Consider the following 24,020-nt stretch of genomic DNA (forward strand, 5'->3'; position numbering starts at 1 on the left):
ATTTTGACTGATGATGAAAGTCAAATAGTGAGCAGAGTGTATTAATCCAAAACACACTCACCTCATTTCTTTCATGTTGCTTGCCAGCAAACTTTTTTCTCAGCTCTGCCACTTGGCTATCTTCTATCTTGTCAAAGAGTGGTTTGGGCTGAAATATAAATGTAAACTCTTTGTTAAGCCACAGTCCCAGTGAGTTTAATTTCAAAAAGTCTTGCCAAACTTTTCGACTATATTAATGGTGAAGTTAAGTGTTATCATGCATGAATCAGTCCTATTCACTATCAGAGGCTATGAATGAATGCAGCATGGATTTCATTAACAGGAGTTCACTGTCACCATGGAGTATGAATTGCTATGAAATCAGCAATATTTGTGTTCATGCAAAACAACCACGAGATTGTTTCTAAAGAGGAAATGCACTGTATCATTTCAAAGAAAATTAAAATTTTTGGATGCTCAGGGACGACAAACTCATAAAAAGTTTGGTAGGCCTGACGATAGGCCCGCACTGTACAAGTTTTCATATCACCATAATCTTAGGGCTATCAGTTGCTTCATAAAGTTAGGAAGGCCCCCCGTAGATTATAGTGATGTGAAAACTTATAAAGTCTTGGCCCAGTATTAATCAGGGGGTTAGGCTGCTTCATAAAGCTCAGAAGGCCCCCTAAGATTATGTGACTGCTTGCACGATGAAGTTTGGGACAGATGTTCTGCAGGCAATGTCAAAAATTTCTGATACCTTTCCAATTTTGTGTCCAGTTGGTAAGAAACAGACAAAGTGTTCAGTGATGACATTGCATTCATCGGGGGCTTGCAGCTGGTCCTTGATGATGGCGCTGGTTGATGGCATGTATGGTTGAAGTAAAACAGATAACAGACATGACAGATTTACACTCAGGCCAGTCACAGATCCAGCTCTTGCTCTGAAGATAGAACGAGAGACACGTTAAAGTTAAGGTAGAATGCGAGTCAGGGTCAGATATTCAGATTCTCTGATTTTTGCGATTGTTTTCTGATCTGTCGTAAATATTGGCTATTTTGTTTCTAAACCACCAAATTTTGCATTGTGATCCCAATCTTGAAAGAGAATGGTTGATAGTTTACTGGAGATAAGTTAGAGCAAAAGTTATCTTTCATTCTCAAGGTGCGTACTACCTTAAATGGGTAGACAAATAGTCTAGTTGAAACACACAACAAAACAATTGAACAAAAAATTGCATAAAACTACAATGGATGTGACTCAGTGACCTTTAACATTTATTTTGAGGGCATCAATTTCATTGGCCTATAGTCTTCAGTTCAGAGGTCAAAGTTTAAAGTTCAGGCTTACTTTTCTTCATGGTTTCCTTTGATCAGTTTCCATGGCATGTTGGACTGTATCATCTGGTTGCCAAGGCGAGAGATACTCAGGATGTTGCGAAGTCCATCGCGCATTCTGAGAGAAAGATTGGCAGGAAAATCAAGATACATTAGAATAAACCAATTTCTAAAACACACACAGTCTCACATACCAGTACAGTAACTTTCGTTTCGATGTAGATTAGGAAATCCTTAGTCAAAGTCACTTTTGTTTCATGTCACACTCTATTTAAATTGTTCTGCTTACTGTAACATGGCTGTGCTCAGATAACATGTCAATATGTGGAAGACATAATTCCTGGTTTCTACAACAAATTGTTATCGAAGCATTTATTGTTATAGCTACATGCAGGTAGGGAATAGCGATCTCAGTGTTCTCCCCAGCGGACAAATAGCGTGGCGGTGCCGCCACGCTTACGGCCACACCCGCCACGCTTTAATCAAGGCCGCCACGCTTACCACTTGGCCCGCCACTCAGTGATCACGGCCCCGTTCTTTGTAAAATCTTTTCATTTTCACCGACATTCGTTGTTTGAACGTCCTGTTCATTGTCCTCTTTTTTGTTTACGTTCTTTGGGCCCTAATTATCACGCTTAAACCTCGTTTTGTCAAGTTCAATTTCAAAGAATCTTAATTTTGAAGGTGTTATAAACGCATTTTGATGGTGTAAACCGTTTACTGACGTAAATAAAAGACGTTCAATAAAAGACGTTGTCACCGCGGCCAGCGGCAACGCTGATTACTTGGCCTGGGGGTGACAAGGATGGCGGTAAGGGTACGGGTAAAGTGCTTCAAAGACTTTTGCCGTGAACATGTCGGCAACACAAACGCTATGAGCTATTAAAAAGCTAGAAAAAATCAGGAACTCGTCACTTGCTCAGCGAAAATCGTTAATGCAACATGTCTCAGCGCAAGTTTATGACTCCTGGCTCTGCCGTTCGACCAACCCATCTCCGAGCAGCCCTACGGCAACGTGTTCTCCGACCCCCACAACTGATATTTGTTCACCGATCTTGTCATCGCCTGCTACGAAATCAACAAAGAGAAAGGCCTTGAACTCACCATCATCACAGAACAAGAGACGTGTAACTGGTGTTGACCCGACATGGAAAAAATTATTTCCATGGTTGATTGTCACTCCAGATGAAAAAGGTAGGTGAAATAAATACAGTCGCCCGTTTTCGTTTACTGTACTGGCCTGTGCTACGTCCGCGGTCCGTATAAAATTTAAATACGTAAACGTAGTTTTTGTGTTCGGCATGCGGCCGATTACCCGCAAATTTCACTCCCCATTCACCAGTTTGAGGGCAAAACTTAACTCTAATGATTAAAAAATAAGAGATCGCCCTATTTAAGTGTACGAAAACGCGATTTCACTTTACTTCCTGGTTGCAATCGTAGCACGTGTTCAATGGCAGCCATTTCTTGTTATTGTTGTTTACTATCCGTCAATCATGTGATATCGTTCAAGACGTGTTTTGAGTTTTATTCACTAGTACTGTCATGGGACTAGCTGTCTTGAGATTTTTTTTCGCGATTTTAATAAACTAAATGTCAGATCGGTTCGATAAATGTCTTTTGTCAAAACCTTGCGTCGTGTATATTGTCAAAATTGATCGGTGTATTTCAAGGGCGCTCGTGCCGATCCGAGCACTGTATGATTGGAGGAGAGTACTGGAGAGTACTAACTAACAGTTCAAAGTGAGAACGCAGAGATCGTTCGGTTCGGCGTGGTTTCTGATATCTCTCATCATTTCAGGGGAACAAATGTAGGTCTCCTATTCTAGAAAGTTATTTTTAAGTTTCAAATGCCACCGTAACTTGCGAGTGTTGATAATTGCTATGTCTCTCTAGAATCTATCGTGCAGGGCGGCGGCCATTTTGTTTCATGTCTGTTTACGTTTATGGCTGTAGGGCTTCAATAACAATTTTCACTGGAACGAACGGCTACAGCGTTTTGTAAATCATCGTCGCGTCGTGTCACAACCAGACCCAAGGAGGCAAAAACTCGGGGGTAAAATCGAAGTGTCCGGGATACTTTTGTTATTGTACAAAGTGACCTTTTCGTCTTTTCTTTTAGGAATGCTATGCAGGGCATGTCAGAAGTTCAACATAAAGGCCCGAAATGGTTCTGGTGTGTGGAGTGCTATTCCTTGTGTCGCCATCAGAAAAGACAGTGTTCAGCGTCACAGCGAAACAGAGGCCCACCAGCAAGCCCTTGGTCTAGAGAGAGATGGTAAAGAAAATACTCCTGTCAACGAAGTGTTCCAGGTTCAAGTGAATATGCAACGACTGGCACTTGAAGGAGCGATGAAGTGTTTGTATTGGTTAGGGAAGAACGAGATATCCCACACCACAAAGTTTACATCGCTAATGGATTTCGTCAAGGGAATGGGCTGCACCTACTTAGAACATTTAGATCAGGTAAGGAACATTTTCAGTTTTGGTTTTGTTTGTTTTAATTTTTTTTTTTTTTTTTTTTTTGGGGGGGGGGGTTTCCCCCAAAATCAATGCATGCAGTACAGTAATTTAAAAATGATGATGTTCATTCCAAAGATACATGTTCAAATTGAGGTTTTATTTACTGGTTACCCCAATTTAAATTTAAAGATAATCATATATCTTTTCCTTTTTTTTCTGCTTTCAGGGTGCAAATGCACATTACACCTCTGAACGTGCTATCCAAGAAATGCTTATGAGCATTGCCACAGTGATCAGTGATGACATCTACAAGAGTATTCGTTCAAGTCCCACCTTCAGTCTTCTGATGGATGAAACGACCGACGTAGCCATCTTGAAGCAACTCATAACGTACATCAAATACATCAAGACTACAGACAACAAGTGTGAAGTAAGTACAAATCACACAACTTGATATTTTGTTCTATTGTATGCAGGGTGCAGGCATTTGATTTAGGAGTTCAGGAGAATAACACGCACTGTTGTAAATTATTACTATGTTCAAGAGTAAATTCACAATGTGATAGTGTTTTGTTTCAGAAGCTGACACATTTAGTTGAATAAATGAATGAAACTTCCTGTTCTTTTTACCCATTCACAGGTAAAGACAGCATTTGTACATATAGACGATTTAGCCGATGGCAAAGCCTGCAGCATTGTGAAGAGCACGCAGGACATGTTCGCACAGCTAGATCTTAGTTTCACCGACTGTACAGCTCTTGGGTCTGACGGGGCAGCTGTCATGGTTGGCAGGCGAACTGGGGTAAGTGTGCCATTATAGCAGTTTGTCTTTTTGTGAGCATCACTCTCACCAGATTGTTTTTTTTTTAATTTTCATGTCTTCACAGTAGTCTCGTGTAAAATGGTGAGCCCTGATGCATTTTTTCTTCAAAATATAACGATAGTTTTCTACAATTATATTGTCTTGTTTCTACATTTTTTTGTACTTGTCAGTATTATTTAATATAGTGTAGTTGTGTGTGATTTGATATACACAATATCTGATGTAAATAACAAATAAAATAAAAATTATTTTCCTTTGTTACAGGTAGCAACTCAGTTGAGAGAACTTAACTCGTCATGATCAACATCCACTGTGTGGCACACAGACTGGCGCTGGCAGCAGGACAGGCGATGGCAGGCATCCCCTACTTGAAGAGACTAAGTTCAACCTTGCAGCAGTTATTTTATTTTTATCAGAATTCGGCAGTGCGTATGGCTGGTTTACAAGAAATTCAGGTAAGCCAGCAGAAATCATTATCAAGTCAGTTGTATTACTTTGTACCTCAGTCACCACAGGGAGTTTGCTACGTCTTTTGTGTCAAACGCTTCTTATTGTCAGGAGTGTGGAAAGTTTTTTTTGCATTAGGTTTAAAATGACCTTTTATCCAATCCTATTTTGAAACAGAACTTTCTGATTTGATCTTTTTTTTTTTCTCAATTCACCTATTTTCTACTTTCCAAGCCATGTAATGTTGTTTTCTTTTTAATTTTTAAACAGAAAATCCTTGGTAGCAGTGAGGTTCGTCTGAAGGAGGCTAACACGTCAGATGGTTATCTCATCAGAGAGCTGTGGATGCAGTGAGGAGGTCATTATCATCTATTATAGTCAGCCTTGAGAGGGAGTCGGAAGAACGACATGATGCGACAGCTACTGGTCTTGCCATGTTCTTAAAGCAGTTCAACTTTGTAGCCAGCATTCTGATGCTCAGTGATGTACTACCCCACTTGACAAGACTGTCATTAATGTTTCAGGTGTGTATTTGGTTTTAGCATTTTTGTTGTTGCTAGTTCCTGCAAAGATAGTGTTCCATGATCAATATTGATACAACATTAATGAACCCAAAACATGTTTCATCAAGGTGAAATCAAATTTTTTATTTTTTTTTTCAATCTACTTGCAGAAGAAAGATGTAGATGTGACTATTCTCGATACAATCATCAGCAGCACTATTACTGCGATCAGGACACTGAAGACCCAGCCAGGAACACATACCATGAATGTTGAGTCCTACCTAAATGAAGATCTTGCAGAACACAGTGTGACCTCTACTGATGCTGTAAGCAACGATTCAAAGACACGTAAGAGTTGCTGTATTTTCATTCATAACAATAGTTGTTATGTGTATTTGTATTAATATTAATAACATTTGCATTGAACTTTTACAAATTGAAATAAACTTCATGTTTCTGTACTGCAGAGAGTAAAATGATTTCTTTTTCTTTTATCATTAGGTATATGACAAGTACATTGATGCTGTCTGTGATAACTTAGAGCAACGGTTTCCTGATGTGCAACTAATTGGTGCATTCTCTATTTTTGACCCGAGCCTTGTTGAAGATGATGCCAGCCCTGGAAATGTCGATGTAAGTAGTGTTCTGATATTAATTTAATTCATGACAATTTGAATGTAGTCATAAAGTCATAATTCCCATTCAGGTAGCTTATGTTTGTTTTGTTTTCCCTTCTCAGTGTTGACATGACTCATATCTTTCCTTGGTTTCTTTAACAGACCTTAATCAGCCATTACAGCATGGATGAAGCTGCAGTCACCAGTGAATTCAATTTCCTGAAGTCATCCATGGAAACAACGTACAAGGGTCTTAGCTACCGAGAGATGCTAGAAACTGTAATCACCAAGTTTGCTGACATCACACCCTCACTGCATCGTCTGGCTTCCATAGCACTGACACTGCCCCTGTCAACTGCTGGTGAGTAAATACTATAAAGTATATGAAAGAAGTTTATACAGTACTGTTTTAACATGTTTGTTACCAACAACAGAAGTACTTTGTAGAAAGGAATCTGAAGATTAGTGCTAAATTTGTAATATAATTCACTAATTTAAAATACTTTAATATATAATGCTTGAATTTACTTGAATGCATTGCAACATAACTTTTGTACTGTAGGACAAATACAGCAATTCTATTATTTATATGCATTTTCTATTCTTGTCCATTTTCAGACTGTGAGCGTGGCTTTTCAGCCATTGGAAGAATAAAGACCAAGCTGCGCAACAGATTGTCAGAGAAGATCCTGCAGTGCCTGACTTTTATCAGTGTGGAGGGGCCTGACTTGAACCACTTCGACTTCTCTGCAGCTGCTGATATCTGGGCATCAAAGAAGACTAGGCGCATCAATTTAGATTAGGGAGCTTGTGTCAGGGGAGAAAGTGTAGGAATAGTCTCTGTGGTTCACTGAAAGTACTATGTTTACAAGCTGTATTGCTCTATTGTACTGCCAAAACTTTGCATTTGTATTTTTTATATGACTGTTACATTATTTACATTACATTGAATTAATGCATTTTTTGTATTTTTTATATGACTGTAACATTGTTTTATTTACATTACACTGACTTTATGCAATTTTTTGGGTTTTTTTATATGACTGTTACGTTGTTTTTTTACATTTATGCATTATCTTACTGGCTGTGCAGTAAGTGTTATTGTATGTATACAAAAGTATGTATACAAGTATTTGACATTGTATGGATAAAATATTTGACAAAACTAATCTGCCTGTCCAATATGTTGTTACCATTTATGATTAAGTTTTTGATGTCCTCTGTTTGAGAATGCTAATAAAAATACTGATCATGTAAAGCAAATGCGTCTTGTGTTAAAAGTAAGATGTCTTCAGTGTAGTTGCAGTTGCAAGTAGAGATCCCATGACACATATGCAAAAATCATGCAAATGATATGTAAATATTATGCAAATTAATATGCAAATTAGCCGCCACCCTATTTCAAAATCCTGGGGAGAACACTGGGTATCAAATCTGACGACTGATAGTTAAGCATGTGTCAGTGAGCAACAACATGAATAGTTGCCAACATGATTGCAACTTTGTCCCTTATAACATTACTGCTATCTCATTGAAGAAATATCTTGCAAAGAAATTTTCAGGAATATATTGACTAAATCGGGTTGAAATGAATCAGTCTCGCTATTTCAATTGTATATATTATAGCCGTAACAAGGAACAATGTGCAGAGAGTAGGTGACAATTTTACCTGACATCAGGAGGACACATGGTCTCACTGTTATTTTTTGATGTACCATTTTTTAAACACCAGATTTCCTTTCTAACACATGTAATTTACATTTTAATCCTAACTTTGTCAAGTTGAAAATAGTTCCGGGTCAGTTTTGGTCAAACAATAACTATGCCGCCCTTTACACGATCAACGAGTTACATATGAGATGTGTGATAATAAAATCAATGCTATTGTCATTTTGATATTCCTCTCAGGTTTCTGTCATTTTTCAGTCAATGTTGAAACAAATTCCTATAGGGATGCAATGATAGCTTAGCATGGAAATAAAAAAAATGCTTACAAAATCAAAAATTGTTGTTTAACAAAAACATGATCGGTAAAAATTAAAAAGGAGTTTGACCTTTGCCATTTTACACATACTTGCACTTGCTGAGATTCTGCGAATACAGCTGAAGTTCTCGGTTGACGAGTGCCAACAACTGTTCGTCGTCCTCCGTCAGTGTAACGGGCGGAACCTCAGCGTTGAAGTTACGCTCACAGAACACCAGTGCACTATTGAGAAAGCAAACATAAGTCAGATGAAAACAAACTTTTGTGGTATTGGATGTGTGAATATTCAAAATTCTTGAACACTGGTTACTTGTTTAGAGGGCCAGTAACTGTAACCTTGTTTGGTTTGTATAATAATCACAAGTTCTTGTTCTACTCCCAAAGCATTTTCACAAACCAATTATTTAGCGCGTCAACAAGATGTTTATATGAATATTATGTACTGTTAGTGTTAATATTTGAATTGTAGTCCAGACTGAAACTCCAATGTTAACGATAACAATGCGGTCTACACAAGTACAGGCCAAGTTGACAAGCTGAATACTGTGTTTCTCAAAATGCTTTTGGGAGTAGAACAAGAAAAAGTAGTTGACATTAAAAACAAAATTAGCGAACAAATCCTTTAAAAGTTACAGATACTAAGCCATTTAAGAATCAGGTGATGCAACAATTGTTTACAGCAGTACAAATTGTAATTTAATATAAATGGTATAAATTTAACTGATTTAGTTTAGCTGCGATTGGGTTCACTCAGTGGAGAATTTGATGGTTCCTCCTCCACAAAGGATGTCAGCAATTATGATACACAGGCTTGACTGAATATTGGAGTAAACTGGAAGTCACTACAATGAATGCATGTAGTGTCCTGGTGAATATTCCTCATAGGTACTTACCGATTAATAAAGTTACCCAGATTATTCAACAGCTCACTATTATTCTTGAGGGCGAAGTCTGTCCAACTGAATGCGCTGTCCTGTGATTCTGGTCGAATGTACAGAAGATAGAAACGCCAGATATCGGAGGGTATTCCGGTCTCCCTGGCATCATTCCCAAACACGCCAACACCGCGACTTTTAGAGAACTTGCCGTCTTCATAATTCAAATACTCTGTTATGGAAAAAACGAAAATAGGGGGAAAATTTAAAGTTATGTATCTTGCTTGGAGGTGTGTGAAGTGACTGCTGCTTTCAGTCACAATTACTTTGGAGTGGAGTAGAAATGGAAGGAATGAAGAAAGACGACATATTGAGTTGCTTAAGTCTCTCTAGGTCACTTTGATGTGTGACGGTACTAGGGTGACTTGTTCTTTAGATCTGATGTCCTGTACTAAGGTCAGCACTTACCATTGTGAAAATAGGAATATTAAAACACTGTCTTTTGACTGTAATTGTCATAATTATTATTTGTCTCCAATGTTATTGACTTGCATTAGGTGTAAATAATACAAAATATTGCACAGTTGAAGGATGACATATGCTATGCAATATCAGCAACATCTCTTTGTATAATAACGACCTTGTAACAACCAACACCTGTATAGTAATACTGTAGAACAACTTACATAGGCCCCAACATGTTTTTCCAATGAACTATATTAATCTTTCTCAAGGGCAATAACATTTTGATGTTTACACAGTCACCTCCACACGTAATTCAATATCTTTGATAAGTCCAATAAACCTTTAACTCATAATTAATACTTTTACAATATTTAAGTAAATAATACTTGATATTGACTCACCAGTACCCTCATGACCCCTATCTACAACTTAATATTAACCTACCTGTGGCTATCAGATGATTGACAAGTGTGTAGTTGTCACGGGCTCCGATACAAGTACAAGGGAATATTACACTGTGGAAGGGAACATTGTCTTTGGCCATGAACTGGTAGAGTGTGGCCTGGAAACAAACATGGATAAAATATTAGCTGAACAAAATACCACTAACTGTCACCTTTAGCATATTTATTTAACATTTAATTTGAGGCATTTTTCATGGGTTTATCTAAGATATTATCTTGTACTTGAGGACTGAAATACCTTGTGAGGTCATTCCTGACAATAATATTGACTTGTTCATGTTCATTTCAACTGACCCAAGCAGTAGCTATACAATCCTGATTCACATTAGTACAATTATTTTAATGATTATTAGTTGCAGCAAATTCTTAGAGTATTGAAAACACTTTTATATATATTCCTGACAAAAAAGATAGATATTTAACTGTTTCAAATATTTAATGTTTATGACACATGTTTGATGGAGAAATTGAATGCAAGAGGGATATGATGATTCAAAGTATGTAAAACAATTAGTACAAGTAATGAAGAACTGATTTTAGCTGTTTCACTTCCAAAAGAGTTAGTATCTGATTTCTCTAAGTCATCATGGACTTATATTGACTCTACATTATGAATATTGACTTCCCACCAGCCAATCGGATTACACATACCTCAGCTGGATTTTTCCACCACTTTTCCCATTGGTCGCAGTAGTTTGCAGTAATTGAAAGATACCCTATGGGGGCATCAAACCATACATAGAACACTTTATCAGTGAAGCCTTCAAGCGGCACCGGCGTACCCCACTTCAAGTCTCTTGTGATGCAACGTGGCTTCAGACCATCGCGCACCCAGGATGAGGATATATTCTTCGCGTTTGACGTCCAGTTGTCGTCTGCTGAATTCTTTGCCAAAAACTTTCCAAGTTCAGGCTCCAACTGAAATAAATAGGATACTCTGAAGCTTTGCAAAGTCTAACATGTTGACTAATGCAATGACAAAGCTTCCTTGCAGGAGATATTTTTACACCAGACACTGTACTGTCAATCAAGATTAGAAGAGCAAGTCATCAGTGATGACACAGTCCTCAACTGTTTATCCCTGATGTGGATTACTTGGTTGAAGCTTTGTTTGTAATAACACAGTCACACTCACGATCTACTTGGAGATATATGCCAAACAGCTCAGACATGAACACAACACAACAGAATGATTGCTCAGTGCCATGTTGGATGGTGGAACAGTTAGTAGTACCCATTATGAAACTTTTTGCACACAAACATTCCTGAAGTATTTGTAGCGATCATACTTGTCTTTTTGGCTAGCATTCTTTTTCAAGGAATTTTCCTGAGTCTGTCAGTTTGCTAGGTGCCACTAATTCAAACTTGTCTTAATATTTACTATGATTGGTAGGCAGAGTGCCCTCTAACAAATACGCATTTCTGAAATGTTGTGTCAATTTGACAAAATAGAGGAAAATTCTTTGCCTCAGCCCTGTATCTTTAAATGTGAGCCAAAACAAATGTGGTTGCATCACACACAAGGGATGGAGAAAATTTTGGCTACAAATGGCAAAAATAAAAGTATAGGTGGTTACAAGTGGTGTTTAGTGCACAAAGTTTGTTCAAAATGTCTTGATTTTTTCTGAAAATAAATTTTCACAGCCAGTAAATTGTAGCTAACAGACAGGTTTTTTTGCCAGCTATTTTCATCATCCCTGCACACTGTCAGGCAATTTGTCTGCATCATGGCACTTCATATTGGCTCAGAATACATACTGATTGGGATGTCTTTTAAGGAACTATGTGCCTCAAAAGTGAAAGATTTAAACTTTTGCTTAAACTTTCCTCAATGAAAGTTTCACCCATTCACATTACCAAATCAAGAATAAAATTCAGGGGTCACCACACAAAGTTTAGCTCTGGAGAAATAAATTCTTAACATTATCTGATACATGTCTTTGAAATTCAAAATGGCCATCATTCCTGTGATTTGATTTTCAAAAACAAAGACAGTGAAAATGTTTCGTACTCCATGAGCCTTAAAATGAACCCCCACAAGTGGTAGATCAGAAAAGAAAGATTTGCTACAGTTAAAGTTCTGGGTTTGAATATCTGTCCTTGAGCGGAATTCTACCTTAGGCTACTAACAATCTGCTGATTGCAAATTGGAACACGCTAAAAGAGCATGCATGTTATTCAAACTCTTTACAATGTTCTTCATGACATAGATTCAATGGAAAATGAACTTCCATATGATACATGCCAGTGTGCTGAATCACACAAACAAAGCGCCACCTACAGTATGTCACAAAATTGTCACTTACCTTTGGCAGATCTAAGAAGATGTGTTCTGAGGATTTGATGACTGGTGACTGTCCACACACTTTGCATCTTGGTTGCTATGGAAACAAAATTGCAATTTGTTTTGGACCGGAAAAATCATATCTTACTTATCAGTCTTGACATGGAATTTGCCACACAGCCTGACAATGTATCATGGGGTGTAGCTATTAAATATATGTTTGTGGAGTACGGATTTGTGTTATTAAGGGAAGTATGCACCTTTGAAACTGGAGGATCAAAACTTTCCTCATATCTTTCACATGGGAAATTTCTCCTTGAGGGAAATATAAACCATTCTCTTGCCAAATCAAGAATAAAATCCGAGGGTGACTATGCACATTTTAGTAGTCAAGAAACAGACTACTTTACAATTTGGAATTCAAAATCGCTGCCATCCCCGTGCTAACTGGATGGGGAAAATGTAATTAAAACTTTCACAGAAACAAGATGGTGAAACTCTTTTTACAAGCATCAATGAGTCCACGCAATCAGCATATTGGTAAAGTTCTATTAACCCTTTCACCCCCAGTTCCCTGTATACAGGTCCAACTTTACCATAGAAAACAATGGATTTGGGACAAACCATGGTGGTGAAAGGGTTAAAGTTCTATTTAAGTGCTGTTAAAGTTCTATTAATTTATAAGTTCTATTAAAGTCCAAATATCTTTTCTCGAGGTACATCCCATCTTTCGCAGGCAGACATTGTTCATTTTCTGTCAAAAGTGAATATCACTATTGCTAAGCAATGCTGGAAGGCATCACAATGAATGGAAAATTTAAATACCCAGTATTTACTTGTCAGTTGGAAAATGTTCATGATTACAAAAGTGCCAGGATGTGTAACCTTTTGGTCAAATATGTGACCTCTCACCTTTAGTTCCACTGCATTGATTAGTTTGCCACACTTGTCGCACTGATCACCACGGGCATCGTCAAAACCACACAGAGGGCATTTCCCTTCCACAAAACGGTCAGCTAAATATCGATTACAGTTTTCACAGAGAAGCTGTTCCACTGTGTCTTTCAAAGTGAAGTCACGTTCATGGAGACGCCAGAAGATATCTTGTGCAATACTGTCAAATTAAATGGAGAAAAAACAGACAGTTAAGTGACAGTTAACTAGAACTATGAATCATAAAACAATCAGTCCATATTCTAAAAGAAATTTTTGCTCTTCTGCATCACTGAAAAAAACATTAAAACTGTATAAGTCAAATAATACAATGTGTAACACTGGTTCAATGGATGTCTGTAATAATTTTTATGTACACTATTTGCTGATACATGTCTGTCACAACTTTCATTTTCGCATTATTTTTCTATTTTAAGGCAGACTGTAGCTTATGGACAGGTATTTGGATTTTAAAGCATTTTAGTTCTCTTCAAATCTACCACTTTTTCATTCTCTAGTTTTTCGTGATAATTAAAATCAATTTTTTTCTCCTCTGAGATAACACATGGTTGTCAGCTATTTTTCAATATTAATATCAGTGAACTGTAGGTAAATTATTTCAATGATACCAATATTTGTACAATGAACCCTAGTTTTTATCCATGATTTTGAAAAATAATGGTTCAAAGTTTTCCTGAGGAAAGTTTGATAAAAATTGAACACTTTCACTTTCCAGGTACATTCTTCTTTAATCCCCATTTCACTCTGTAGAGGACTACACTTCCCTGAGAAAGCAGTACCACTGAACCAAACTATGACTGTTTATGGATCTATTTTTACTTTACAGTCCAAAAGCATCCATTAATCACATCAGTGAAATTAAGTCGTGACTGCAAATTTCAGCATTTAATGTGCTAGAAAAAGACACTGGAATCCGCGATGTGAATGACAAATATTATTTTCTAATAAATGTTGAATAATGGTTCTACACAAAGATTATTTTTTGTTTGAATGTAAACAAATGTAAGAGGTCATTCCAGATAATTTCAGATGAACTGAGATTTTTGCCAGAATGTCACTGACAACCTTGTACTGATGCAATAATATTTAATCCAGTTCAAATCATTCAATGACAACACTGCTCATAAACATCCTGATCTATATTGTTGTGCAAACGACCTCTGAGCTCTGTCACACATCAGCATTCAAAAGAAGTGGATCATGTGATAAAGAAGTAGGTCATCCAGAACTCCCTAAGTTAGTGTACATTGCTCATATAAAATTTGCATATGTTCAGAACTATAACCATTCATAGGTCACATGACACAATGAACCTATCTGCAATATCATCCTGAGGGTCCCTATCTGCTATCAGCTCTGTACCTGTCTCAGGTTGGTTTACTGACACACCTATGCACAATGGCTGCTGCTTCTGAACGCAAAGTTTTGGAAGAAATCGGTGAAGATTTCCTGTGTTGTACCATCTGTCTGGAGCAGTTCAAGTCTCCTAAAATTCTACCATGTCTGCATACATTCTGTGAGCAGTGTTTAGTCACACTGGTTGAGAAGACTGGATCTCTAAACTGTCCAGAATGTCGACAGCAATATCAGCTTCCTGTTGGAGGAGTGCCAGCGATAAAAGGCAACTTCTTTATGAGCAATCTGATTGAAATATTCAAGCAACGACTGGAGTTAATGCAGGGAACTGAAATCAAATGTGAAGGCTGCCAAGAGAATACAGCCACTCACAGATGTGTGGAGTGCCAATCATATCTTTGTGACAGTTGTGTTAAAGTACACAAAAATCTACCCCTTACACGGAAGCATCAACTAATGACCATTGCAGAATATGAAACAGCAAAGTCAACCAGTCCAATAATGCTACAAGCAGTTGAATATTGCACCATTCACACCCAGAATGAGATCAAATTCTACTGTGAAACCTGTCAGGTACCTGTCTGTTCAGACTGCACCATAGTCAAACACCGCATACCAGAACATGTACACAGAGACTTGAAAGATGCAGCAGATGAGTATCTTACAGAATTAAAAGCCATGGTTGACAAACTGAAGGTGAAAAAACAGGAAGCTAAAAAGAACAAAACCCTGGCCAAGCAGATACACACTGATCTTACAGAGCAGTGCAGCAGAGAAGAAAGGAAGGTGAGAATGAAAGCAGAAGAAATCATCAAGAAAATAAAGAGAGAAGAGCAGAGACTGATAGATGAACTGAAAAACAACTACAAAATGAAAATTAAAAGAGCAGCTGTTGATGTTGACGAGACGGAATTACAACATGGTAACATTAAGAGTGTATGCAGTTACATAGAGACTCTGATGCTACATGGGAATGCTACTCAACTTCTCTCCACAAAGGGTGATGTTGGCACTCGTATCAAGCAACTGATTACCATGGAAACTATGGCATACATTAAACATGATGATTTCATATTCACACCACATGATGAATTCTTTGAGCATGGAATTCTGGGAATACTGAAATCTGATGTGTGTATGTCAAAGTGTACAGTTGAAAACATTCCAAAACAACTCCTGAAAGGTGACTCTGCAGACCTACTGATCACAACCAGAGATTCCACAGGAAACCAAGTCATCCCAAAACAACAAGTGAAAGCCAAGGTAAGAAAACCTGATGCATCATGGGAAGACATCAATGTAGCTGATAACAGAGATGGTACACACAGAGTTACAGTGGCTGGACAATCGGATGGACAATATCAAGTTACCATGACAATAGGAGATCAACCAACACCAGGCTGTCCTGTCATCATACCTGTCGTAAAAGGATTGGTGAAGACCATTGGCAGTAAAGGAAGTGCTGAGGGACAGTACAACTATCCCTGGAGTGTGGCCGTAAACAAAGACAGAGACATTGTCACTGCAGATAGGAACAATAATAGGTTGCAGATAACCACTAGAGAGGGAAATTTAAGAAAATTTTGGAATTCAAACAGTTTAACAACCCTTTCAGTCCAAAGGATATAGCTATATCAAGTGATAATACATACTATAGTTTAGATCACAACAATAAGCAAGTAGTTGTCAGTGATGAGAATGGACATGTCATCAGATACTTTGGACAAAATGAGTTGAAAAATCCATATGGTATTGGGATTAGTCCTGTAGATGGCAATGTCTATGTGACAGACTATGGTGGGCATTGTGTCAGGGTTTATACACAACATGGTAAATACCTTAGGTCATTTGGGTCAGAAGGTAAAGGTCAAGGGCAATTCAATTGGCCATGGGGTGTAGTCATAGCAACTACTGGAATGGTATTTGTAGCAGACTACAATAACCAACGTATCCAGGTATTCAATGCAGATGACCAGTATTTGTATTCCTTTGTTTGTAAGGTTGTGTTTGGTCAGTGGGGATATCCCATGGGAATAGCAATTGAAAATGATAGCTACATGTATATCTATGTAAGTGCTATTAGCTGCATACTGAAGTTTGAGAGTAGTGGTAAGTTTGTCGTATTGACAGTGATGGCGATGGGCTGAACGGCCCCACTGGTATAGCACTGACAGATGATGTACCTTGCAGCGTGGTTGCAGCTGCAAGGGACAACCACTGTATTAAAGAGTTTGTACAGTAATAATATCCCAACAAATTGTACCAAACTGTGTTGGAGTAAAACTGAAAAGATCAATCAATGTTTCCGTTTCTAGAACAGGTGATTGATGAATTAAAAGCCAAAGTATGAAATTTTATTAAAGGCCAGATTGCCTTTTTAGCTACTTTTGCCTTACTACTGAAGCACACTGTGTATTTGCCATGTAATCTGTAGTGAGTTTGGTAGCTTACCTTATATTTTTTGTAGTTAAAGTGATATACAAAAAAACTTTTCTGAATTTTTCATCATTGTTTGACTGTACCATAATTACTGAGTGGACTTAGACTTTCTACTTTCAAGGTTTTGTCCTTGCATTTCTGATTCTGATGATGTCTCATCAATATTCATGAGTATTCATTAATATTCATGAAAACCTAGCAAATACATATTATTTTATCGATGGTTTGTTTCTATCATTGACTGACAAAATAACAAAGAGGATTTCTGCCTTCAACATGTTTTCTAACTTACAAATACACTCTAAAGGGATATATTGTTAGAACTGCACCTGTGCAGCGTTTTCGTTGACAAAACTGCTACAATTAAATTTTTATGTACATTATGACAAACATGTTGTAACTTTATCATCACCACTGTACCCTGGATACAGTGTTATCATTTGTTGTATGGGTCCCATACAACATTTGAGTAGTAGTACAGATGATCCCTCCTTTTAAATTCACGCCATCAGCAGAAGTCAATTTCGATTACTGTTTTAATATGCATATAACCTTACACAATAAGATTTTTGTATCTTGTACACTGATGTGAAATGAAATGATTTGTGATATCATACTTGTGTTATCTCAGATTTTTCAGTGTAAAGATTTCCTACAGTACTTGCATCTTAAAATTGGTATACATATATTGTTTACAATGAATTTTATATGGAATTAAATACAATGATGTTTTTCTTGTGACATGAATCATATCAGTGTCTGTGTTTATCAGTGTACATGACCTGGTACAGAGTGATGAACTTGGTCAAAGAGATATCAGTATCCTACCTAAAGTTATGCAGGATATGTAGTAACCAACCGGGTCATTTCTTTCACATCATAAGATCACCCAGAAGGAAATGATCGTGCCTTGTTCAAGTTTGACCCTTTGCCCATAAAGCAAACATAGCTGTTGTACAACGTATGGTTAACAATGGTGAGAGTGGACCAGTTTATTTGGAAATAGGGGTGACAGAGTTATTGATTCCTTTGAGGACTTACTTCAATTTGCCCTTGCAATGATAAAATTGTATTTCAGTAAGTATTGATATAAAACCTGTTCTACCAGTATCAAAAAGAGTCAATTTCACTAACTTTCAGTGGTTGTTTTTACGAAAACTGAACAATAAGTCTAGATAGATGCAGGTACGTGTAGCTCAGGTATTCGCTTTGATGTGTGTGAATAATCAGCGAAGTGTAAAATACAACAGACTCGTCTAACTGGCACGAATTCTGTTGATATTAAATATTCAAGAGGTACAATGGCATTAAGACAAGGCCAGAGAAAAGTACCGTTGTGACGTCATTTCATTTCATTTTGACCACCACGACAAAAAGTTTGCTCTTTGCTCAATTCTTATGGTGTGCATTGAATTGACTGTATTCAGTATGAGTCAAAGAGTCAATATCAGTAGATGCCGTTACCTCAGCCATACCATCAATATCTTCTACTCATTGGAATAAATTTTCCCTAAATATGGGACATTTGCACATATTAGACCTAGCTATGGTTTTGTAATCAGGTTTTTGCACACATACTTTCATGTGTGAAAACCACAGGCAGCGACTGGACTAATAGTCTATGAGCTATTTTAAATGGACGACCTTTAAACTTACGTGGTCTGTTGTTGTGTTGTTGTTCTGCCGAAATAGTCGAAGCTGATGTTGAACCACTTGTAGATTTCATCATGGAGCTTGAAGTACTTGTCACAGATTTGTTGGGGCGTTAATCCTTCCTCCAATGCCTTGGTCTCAGTGGCTGTACCGTACTCGTCTGTCCCACAGATGAACAATGTGTTGTCATTGCTTAAACGTGAAAACCTATGGAATGAATAAAAATGTAATGAGTACATCCGTGGACCCTGCTACCCCTATTTTACGTGGTGAGGCCAAACTCTGCCACTGAAAACTACAAGAATTGGCCAAAGCATTGTAGTGAAAGGGTTACATGGATAATACTGACATGAAAGGAAGCTTACAACTTATGTATTCCTTTGGTGACTTGTGCTCAGAAAAGTCACATAACCTTCAAGTTCAAGTGAAAATTGAAAGGTCTGGACGAAGCTGGCCAAAGGAACATGTGAAACACTGCCACTTTGTCTGGTCTACGCAGGAAGATTTAAAATTAACAATGCAATAACAGATTTTTGTTGTGTGGGGATAATCCTAGGTAAGACAGCTGTTGGACAACACCCTAATCAAGGTGTTGGTAGGATTCAAATATTTGCATTGTGACATGCTCATGAATCTTTCACTACAAAATGTTGTTTGAATCAGGTCAGACAAAATCTCCTGGCCATGCTTAGCATGGGACTCAGTCAAAGGGGGTCTTCAATTCTTGGTCCTTGAATTAACCCTTTTTGACATTGAGTATTTAAATGCTGTTAGCCGTTTGCTTTCCATTGAAATTTTCAACAAATTGGTCAATTTGCTTTTAGATAAAGCTGATAAACAACCTGTCCCTTTAACCCTTTCACCACGATGGTTTGTCCCAAATCCATTGTTTTCTATGGTAAAGTTGGACCTGTATACAGGGAACTGGGGGTGAAAGGGTTAAGGAACTACGTGGACTGTACTATGCAGTCATGTTGAAAAAAGAGAGCAGGTTACTTTCCTACCAGGCATGTTGAGGGCGCTGTTCAACTTACCTTGCAAATACATCAGCGCTGAGGACACAGCCAATGATATTACCAAGATGAGGCACGTTGTTTACATACGGCAATGCACTGGTAATGAGGACATTTCTCTTGTCTTTCACCGGTAATCTGGGAAGACAACAACCGATTGTGATTTAAAACCATAGCAACAAGAGCTAAAGGTGAACGACGTTGAACAACTGTAAGTATTAAACGTAGTTTGGTAGAAGGTTGTTGTTCACTGTTGCTTTTCTTCCTGATGGAGATGGATATATCCGGTCACTCATACACTGCATAGAAATCATGCTGTAAGGTTATGTGGAAAAATATGATTATATTAAAATGAGAGCCTGCAAGCAGAAGCACACCACAATTGACCATATGGATTCAATTCTCTTGATATCATTAAAATAAACTCTCTTTGGTATTTATACATATACCAAATGTGAACTGAAAAAATATATTTTCTGGGGCTGGAGATATCTTTTTTTTTTCAATTTTCACCAGGAATAGAAAATGCAAGGTACCGAACATTGTACGAATATTTTATGTGTTAATAATTATCTATTACAGAACATTTCTTCATACATAAATGTTAAACCAATGAATGTTTTGTTTTGGTAATGACTAATTAGTTGATTTGCATAATTTAACGATGCTCATTAAGGAACCGAAAACGCACCTCGGGCACAGATATTCGGTCTCTCAAATTTTTAAAATTCATTTCTGATCTACCTCTTGTGGGGGCTCATTTTAAAACTCTTGGACAAAGAAAAACTACATTAAAGGCTTAGTTTTTCAAAATTCGAAAATTTAATTTTTTTTCCATAGAGTTAATGCAGGGATGGCGGCCATTTTGAATTTAAAATATCAGTTTATATTGGGTAATTTGTTTCTCTAGTACCAAAATTTGCACGGCAACCCCCGACTTTTATTCTTGATTTTGAAAGAGAATGGCTGAAAAGCTTCCTTGAGGAAAGTTCAAATGTTAAGTCTTTCACTTTGGAGGCGCATACTACATTAATTCACTTTGCATAAATGCATATCATTATTGAGGATATCGAGCATGCGACAACTCAGGAAATGACATCAGTGTGACTGACAGTTGCAATTGACCACTCACATTGGATGTGTGGGCTGGTATGGCAATGGTACACCCTCCCTCCCATTTGTCCATGCTGCCCTGGCAACAGCAATTTCAGCTGGAGTGGCTGAACTCTTCTCATCAGCTACCTAGATTGTGACGAAAATCACAAATTATTTTCAATGATATACAAAAAAGTGACACTCAGGTAATTCCACCAGTGCTTACAGCTAAAATAAGTGAAATCGGACCTTTCAGCATACAGTCATGTGGGGGCGCTATACAAAATACATGTATTGCCGCTGGCAAGGTTACATACAGGGTAACTATACAAAACAAAGGTCAATAAAATATGAGCACGTCATTTTCTATTTCTACAACTACCACACACATTGAACATATGTACAATTTATTGCTTTAAAATTACAAGGAATTCCACTTGTGGTTAATCAATAACACTTAATCATGTACACAGAGTCACACAGTCATAATGCATGTGTCAAACTTACCTGTGATGTGACATTCTACAGAAAATGAAATGCACTGTTGTTTGTCAACCTTCAGGCAAAGTTTTATAACAGCGTGAATTTATTACAGAAACTGTCTGATTTTGCAAATCCATTAGATTTTATTTATGTATGTAGAAGTATAGCTCACTTGACTTTTTGTACATGTTTACAAATTTTTATCTTTAGTACAGGTCTGTATCAGCCAATACATGAAAGAGCGTCCATAATGGTTTCATGACTCCAGTATGACTCAGGGCTGTTTGCACTGGTAATTGACAAAGCCTGAAATTTATGCTTTTAATAGTAATTATTTGTTATTTTATTTATTTATTTATTGTTTATTTACTTATTTATTTGATTTTGATAGCAACTTGATAACTCAAGTTGGTTTCCTATGACAGATAAACATTACCACAATATAAGGGAAAGCTTCTATCCTTATCCTATGAAAGGCACCGTCAATTAAGATGTCATTACAAACATTTGCAAGAAGTCTGAACTTCATGAAAGACTTCAGCCGTGCATGGGAACAATTGTTAACTAACATTTTTTGAACAGATTGTAAGATGTTCAATTTTGTCTGGCTGCACTATTTCAGCAAGTTGCAAGATGTCAAACGACAAGAACTACTTTTCATATCGAATAACATTCATTCAAAAAGCTCAAAAAGAGCAACTCTGTCCCTTTCAACAAGAGGATAACTTATAAATTTCACATCTGTACTAAAGCCATTGTTTTATATATGTGGTAGGGTCTGAAATTGGCATTTTGCTAAACTAAGTATGGGTAATTACCACCAAATTGCAACCAACATTTCTGGCTGCATGAATTCCTGCAAATGTTGCAGTGGGTGTAGAAAGCTACAGAAAATGCTCACCTCAGTTTCAGAACCATTGGCTCCTTTCTTTTGCAGTGCTCTGGCATCCGTGACGGCAGGATTCGTCACCGGCTGAGCAGCGATGGAGTTGTTGAACGCCTTCACGCCCTCCCCTTTGGTCACCAGGGTAACGGCAGCTTGGAATGCCTGAAGACGCCACAGCTCATTGAACCACTGGGAGAGTGATGCATGCTGGGATTGCAGCCCTTCGTTCTCGGCTAGCAGGGGATACAGAGCTGCCCAGACGGAAATATCTGCAGCTGTAAGTGTGTCCTGAGAGAGAGAGAGAGAGAGAGAGAGAGAGAGAGAGAGAGAGAGAGAGAATATGACTCCATCTCTTACCCTAATCTTTTGGACTTTCTAGGTTGCTCCAATTCAACTTTTATAGGCCATCTCGCTTCATAATGTCCCAGGTCATGAAAAGAATTCAGCACAATGCACTTTTTCACATTTGCAAGACTGAGGAATATCAGACTCATATGGAAAACTTGACTAATTGCCATGATCCTAAGGGGTCAAGTCACTGCTTGAAACCAGAGAGGCCCCCTAACACAAGCTAAGATTCATGAAGACTGAACCCAGTGTTGTTCTGGTCTGTTCACATTCAATGCAAAGTATATTATTTTGAAAAAATTTTACAAATCATTATTATAATCCTAGGGGATCAAGTTGTTTCATTATGCTAGTAAGGCCCCCTAACACAATCTAATTGTTTACATGATGGAGGTTAAGCCCAGTGTCATTTGGGTGTGCCTGACAATCACATATGAATAACTCTCTTATTTACCTGCACAAGGTTTTTCTTTCCTTTCAAAGATGTATTCAAATGGCCGAGGACTCCAGAAAGTGTCATGATGTCTGGTTTTGTCTTGTTCACTATTCCAGCCAAGTACGGCTGTAGACAAGGCTGTGTACAAAAAAAATAAAAATTTACAGATTTTTGCAAACTCTTTCTTTATCAGTTCTATTAACAAACATTTTCTGAACAAATCATCTCTGATAGAGACCTTTTATTGTGCATTTGTTGTTCATGCCTGAAAAAGATCTGAGTTTAAAACATATGCTTTCTTATTTTCGAGGTAAATGAACGATACATCTCTGTTTGCTGACAAATGTCTTAGATTATTCAGTAGAAAGTTCTGGAAAATGAGAATTTTGAAATTTTGAAATACTTTGCCAAAAAAATTGCAACCATTCTTTTACAACAGTGGTCCAGAATAAAACTCAGATCACTATGAAATTTATGGGGAAATGCCGAAGCAAATTAATTTGCCGAAAATTTTCAAATACTTTAAAATTCAAAATGGCAGCCAGTGTTCACTCTGAAGAAGAAATCCTTTTTTCAAGCAGACTTCTCCCAAGACTTCTTTGAGTGGTGGACAATGCAATAATATTAATGAGCATTAATATTCATCCACAAATTTACTATAAATATTTTGAATTTCAAATATTGGTCAATATTATGTAAATTGGCTTCTCTGGTATCAATGTTTATATGGTGATCTCTGAATTTTATTCTTGATTTTGAAAGAGAATGGCTGAATGTTTGCAAATGAAAGTTTGAGCAAAAGTTTAAGTCTTTCACTTTTGAATTCGGGGTATGAACTACCTTCATGGAAAGAGAGTGACGTCCAGCTTCTGATGCAAACATTTTACTTATTCAAGGTCCTTATCTTGGTGAAGAAAATATTTGGAATACGTCCAGATGAAATACTCAAACGTAATGAGGTAGATGTATTTGCTTTCGTTTTGACAAACAGAAAGTAAAATGCTTAGTGTTTACAAAAGTGAAATCTAGATTTGTAGAAAGTCTTCATGTACCGCTGACTGTTATTTTGCTAGGTTTGAAAGTGAAATATATGTTTGCTGTGTTTTCATTCAGTT

At 37.4% G+C, this 24,020-nt stretch overlaps 3 protein-coding genes across 4 annotated transcripts in view; 2 read left to right on the top strand and 1 right to left on the bottom strand.

Moving 5' to 3' along the window:
- The window catches only part of LOC139124093 (methionine--tRNA ligase, cytoplasmic-like), a 34,537-nt gene that overhangs the window by 5,259 nt on the left and 5,258 nt on the right, over nucleotides 1-24,020 (bottom strand). For both annotated transcript variants that reach the window (XM_070690230.1, XM_070690229.1), the window contains exons 4-17: nucleotides 22,924-23,043; nucleotides 22,137-22,409; nucleotides 20,790-20,899; nucleotides 19,679-19,795; nucleotides 18,648-18,851; nucleotides 13,155-13,356; nucleotides 12,265-12,339; nucleotides 10,610-10,876; nucleotides 9,939-10,056; nucleotides 9,048-9,261; nucleotides 8,245-8,376; nucleotides 1,331-1,435; nucleotides 740-923; nucleotides 62-148 (exon numbers count right to left, since the gene is read on the bottom strand). In XM_070690230.1, the coding sequence (XP_070546331.1) occupies nucleotides 62-148; nucleotides 740-923; nucleotides 1,331-1,435; nucleotides 8,245-8,376; nucleotides 9,048-9,261; nucleotides 9,939-10,056; nucleotides 10,610-10,876; nucleotides 12,265-12,339; nucleotides 13,155-13,356; nucleotides 18,648-18,851; nucleotides 19,679-19,795; nucleotides 20,790-20,899; nucleotides 22,137-22,409; nucleotides 22,924-23,043 (2,208 nt within the window). The remainder of the gene's footprint in view (nucleotides 1-61; nucleotides 149-739; nucleotides 924-1,330; nucleotides 1,436-8,244; nucleotides 8,377-9,047; nucleotides 9,262-9,938; nucleotides 10,057-10,609; nucleotides 10,877-12,264; nucleotides 12,340-13,154; nucleotides 13,357-18,647; nucleotides 18,852-19,678; nucleotides 19,796-20,789; nucleotides 20,900-22,136; nucleotides 22,410-22,923; nucleotides 23,044-24,020) is intronic.
- LOC139124094 (uncharacterized protein C17orf113-like) lies at nucleotides 1,713-5,877 on the top strand. Its single transcript, XM_070690231.1, has 7 exons — nucleotides 1,713-2,511; nucleotides 3,440-3,783; nucleotides 4,007-4,210; nucleotides 4,421-4,582; nucleotides 4,868-5,058; nucleotides 5,321-5,574; nucleotides 5,724-5,877. Exons 1-5 carry the CDS (start codon nucleotides 2,253-2,255, stop codon nucleotides 4,901-4,903), a joined length of 1,005 nt encoding a protein of 334 aa, XP_070546332.1. The 5' UTR covers nucleotides 1,713-2,252; the 3' UTR covers nucleotides 4,904-5,058; nucleotides 5,321-5,574; nucleotides 5,724-5,877.
- On the top strand, nucleotides 6,034-7,998 carry LOC139124095 (zinc finger protein 862-like). The gene is made up of 3 exons (XM_070690232.1): nucleotides 6,034-6,186; nucleotides 6,333-6,531; nucleotides 6,789-7,998. Exons 2-3 carry the CDS (start codon nucleotides 6,354-6,356, stop codon nucleotides 6,971-6,973), a joined length of 363 nt encoding a protein of 120 aa, XP_070546333.1. The 5' UTR covers nucleotides 6,034-6,186; nucleotides 6,333-6,353; the 3' UTR covers nucleotides 6,974-7,998.

This window comes from Ptychodera flava (genome assembly GCF_041260155.1).
Source record: "Ptychodera flava strain L36383 chromosome 23 unlocalized genomic scaffold, AS_Pfla_20210202 Scaffold_23__1_contigs__length_28996876_pilon, whole genome shotgun sequence".
NCBI lineage: Eukaryota > Metazoa > Hemichordata > Enteropneusta > Ptychoderidae > Ptychodera > Ptychodera flava.

Coding starts and splice junctions, on each gene's coding strand:
- LOC139124094 (XM_070690231.1), top strand. CDS start 2,253: ATGCAACATGTCTCAGCGCAAGTTTATGACTCCTGGCTCTGCCGTTCG. Junction 2,512..3,439: donor TGTCACTCCAGATGAAAAAG/GTAGGTGAAATA, acceptor CTTTTCTTTTAG/GAATGCTATGCAGGGCATGT. Junction 3,784..4,006: donor ACTTAGAACATTTAGATCAG/GTAAGGAACATT, acceptor TTCTGCTTTCAG/GGTGCAAATGCACATTACAC.
- LOC139124095 (XM_070690232.1), top strand. CDS start 6,354: ATGGATGAAGCTGCAGTCACCAGTGAATTCAATTTCCTGAAGTCATCC. Junction 6,532..6,788: donor ACTGCCCCTGTCAACTGCTG/GTGAGTAAATAC, acceptor GTCCATTTTCAG/ACTGTGAGCGTGGCTTTTCA.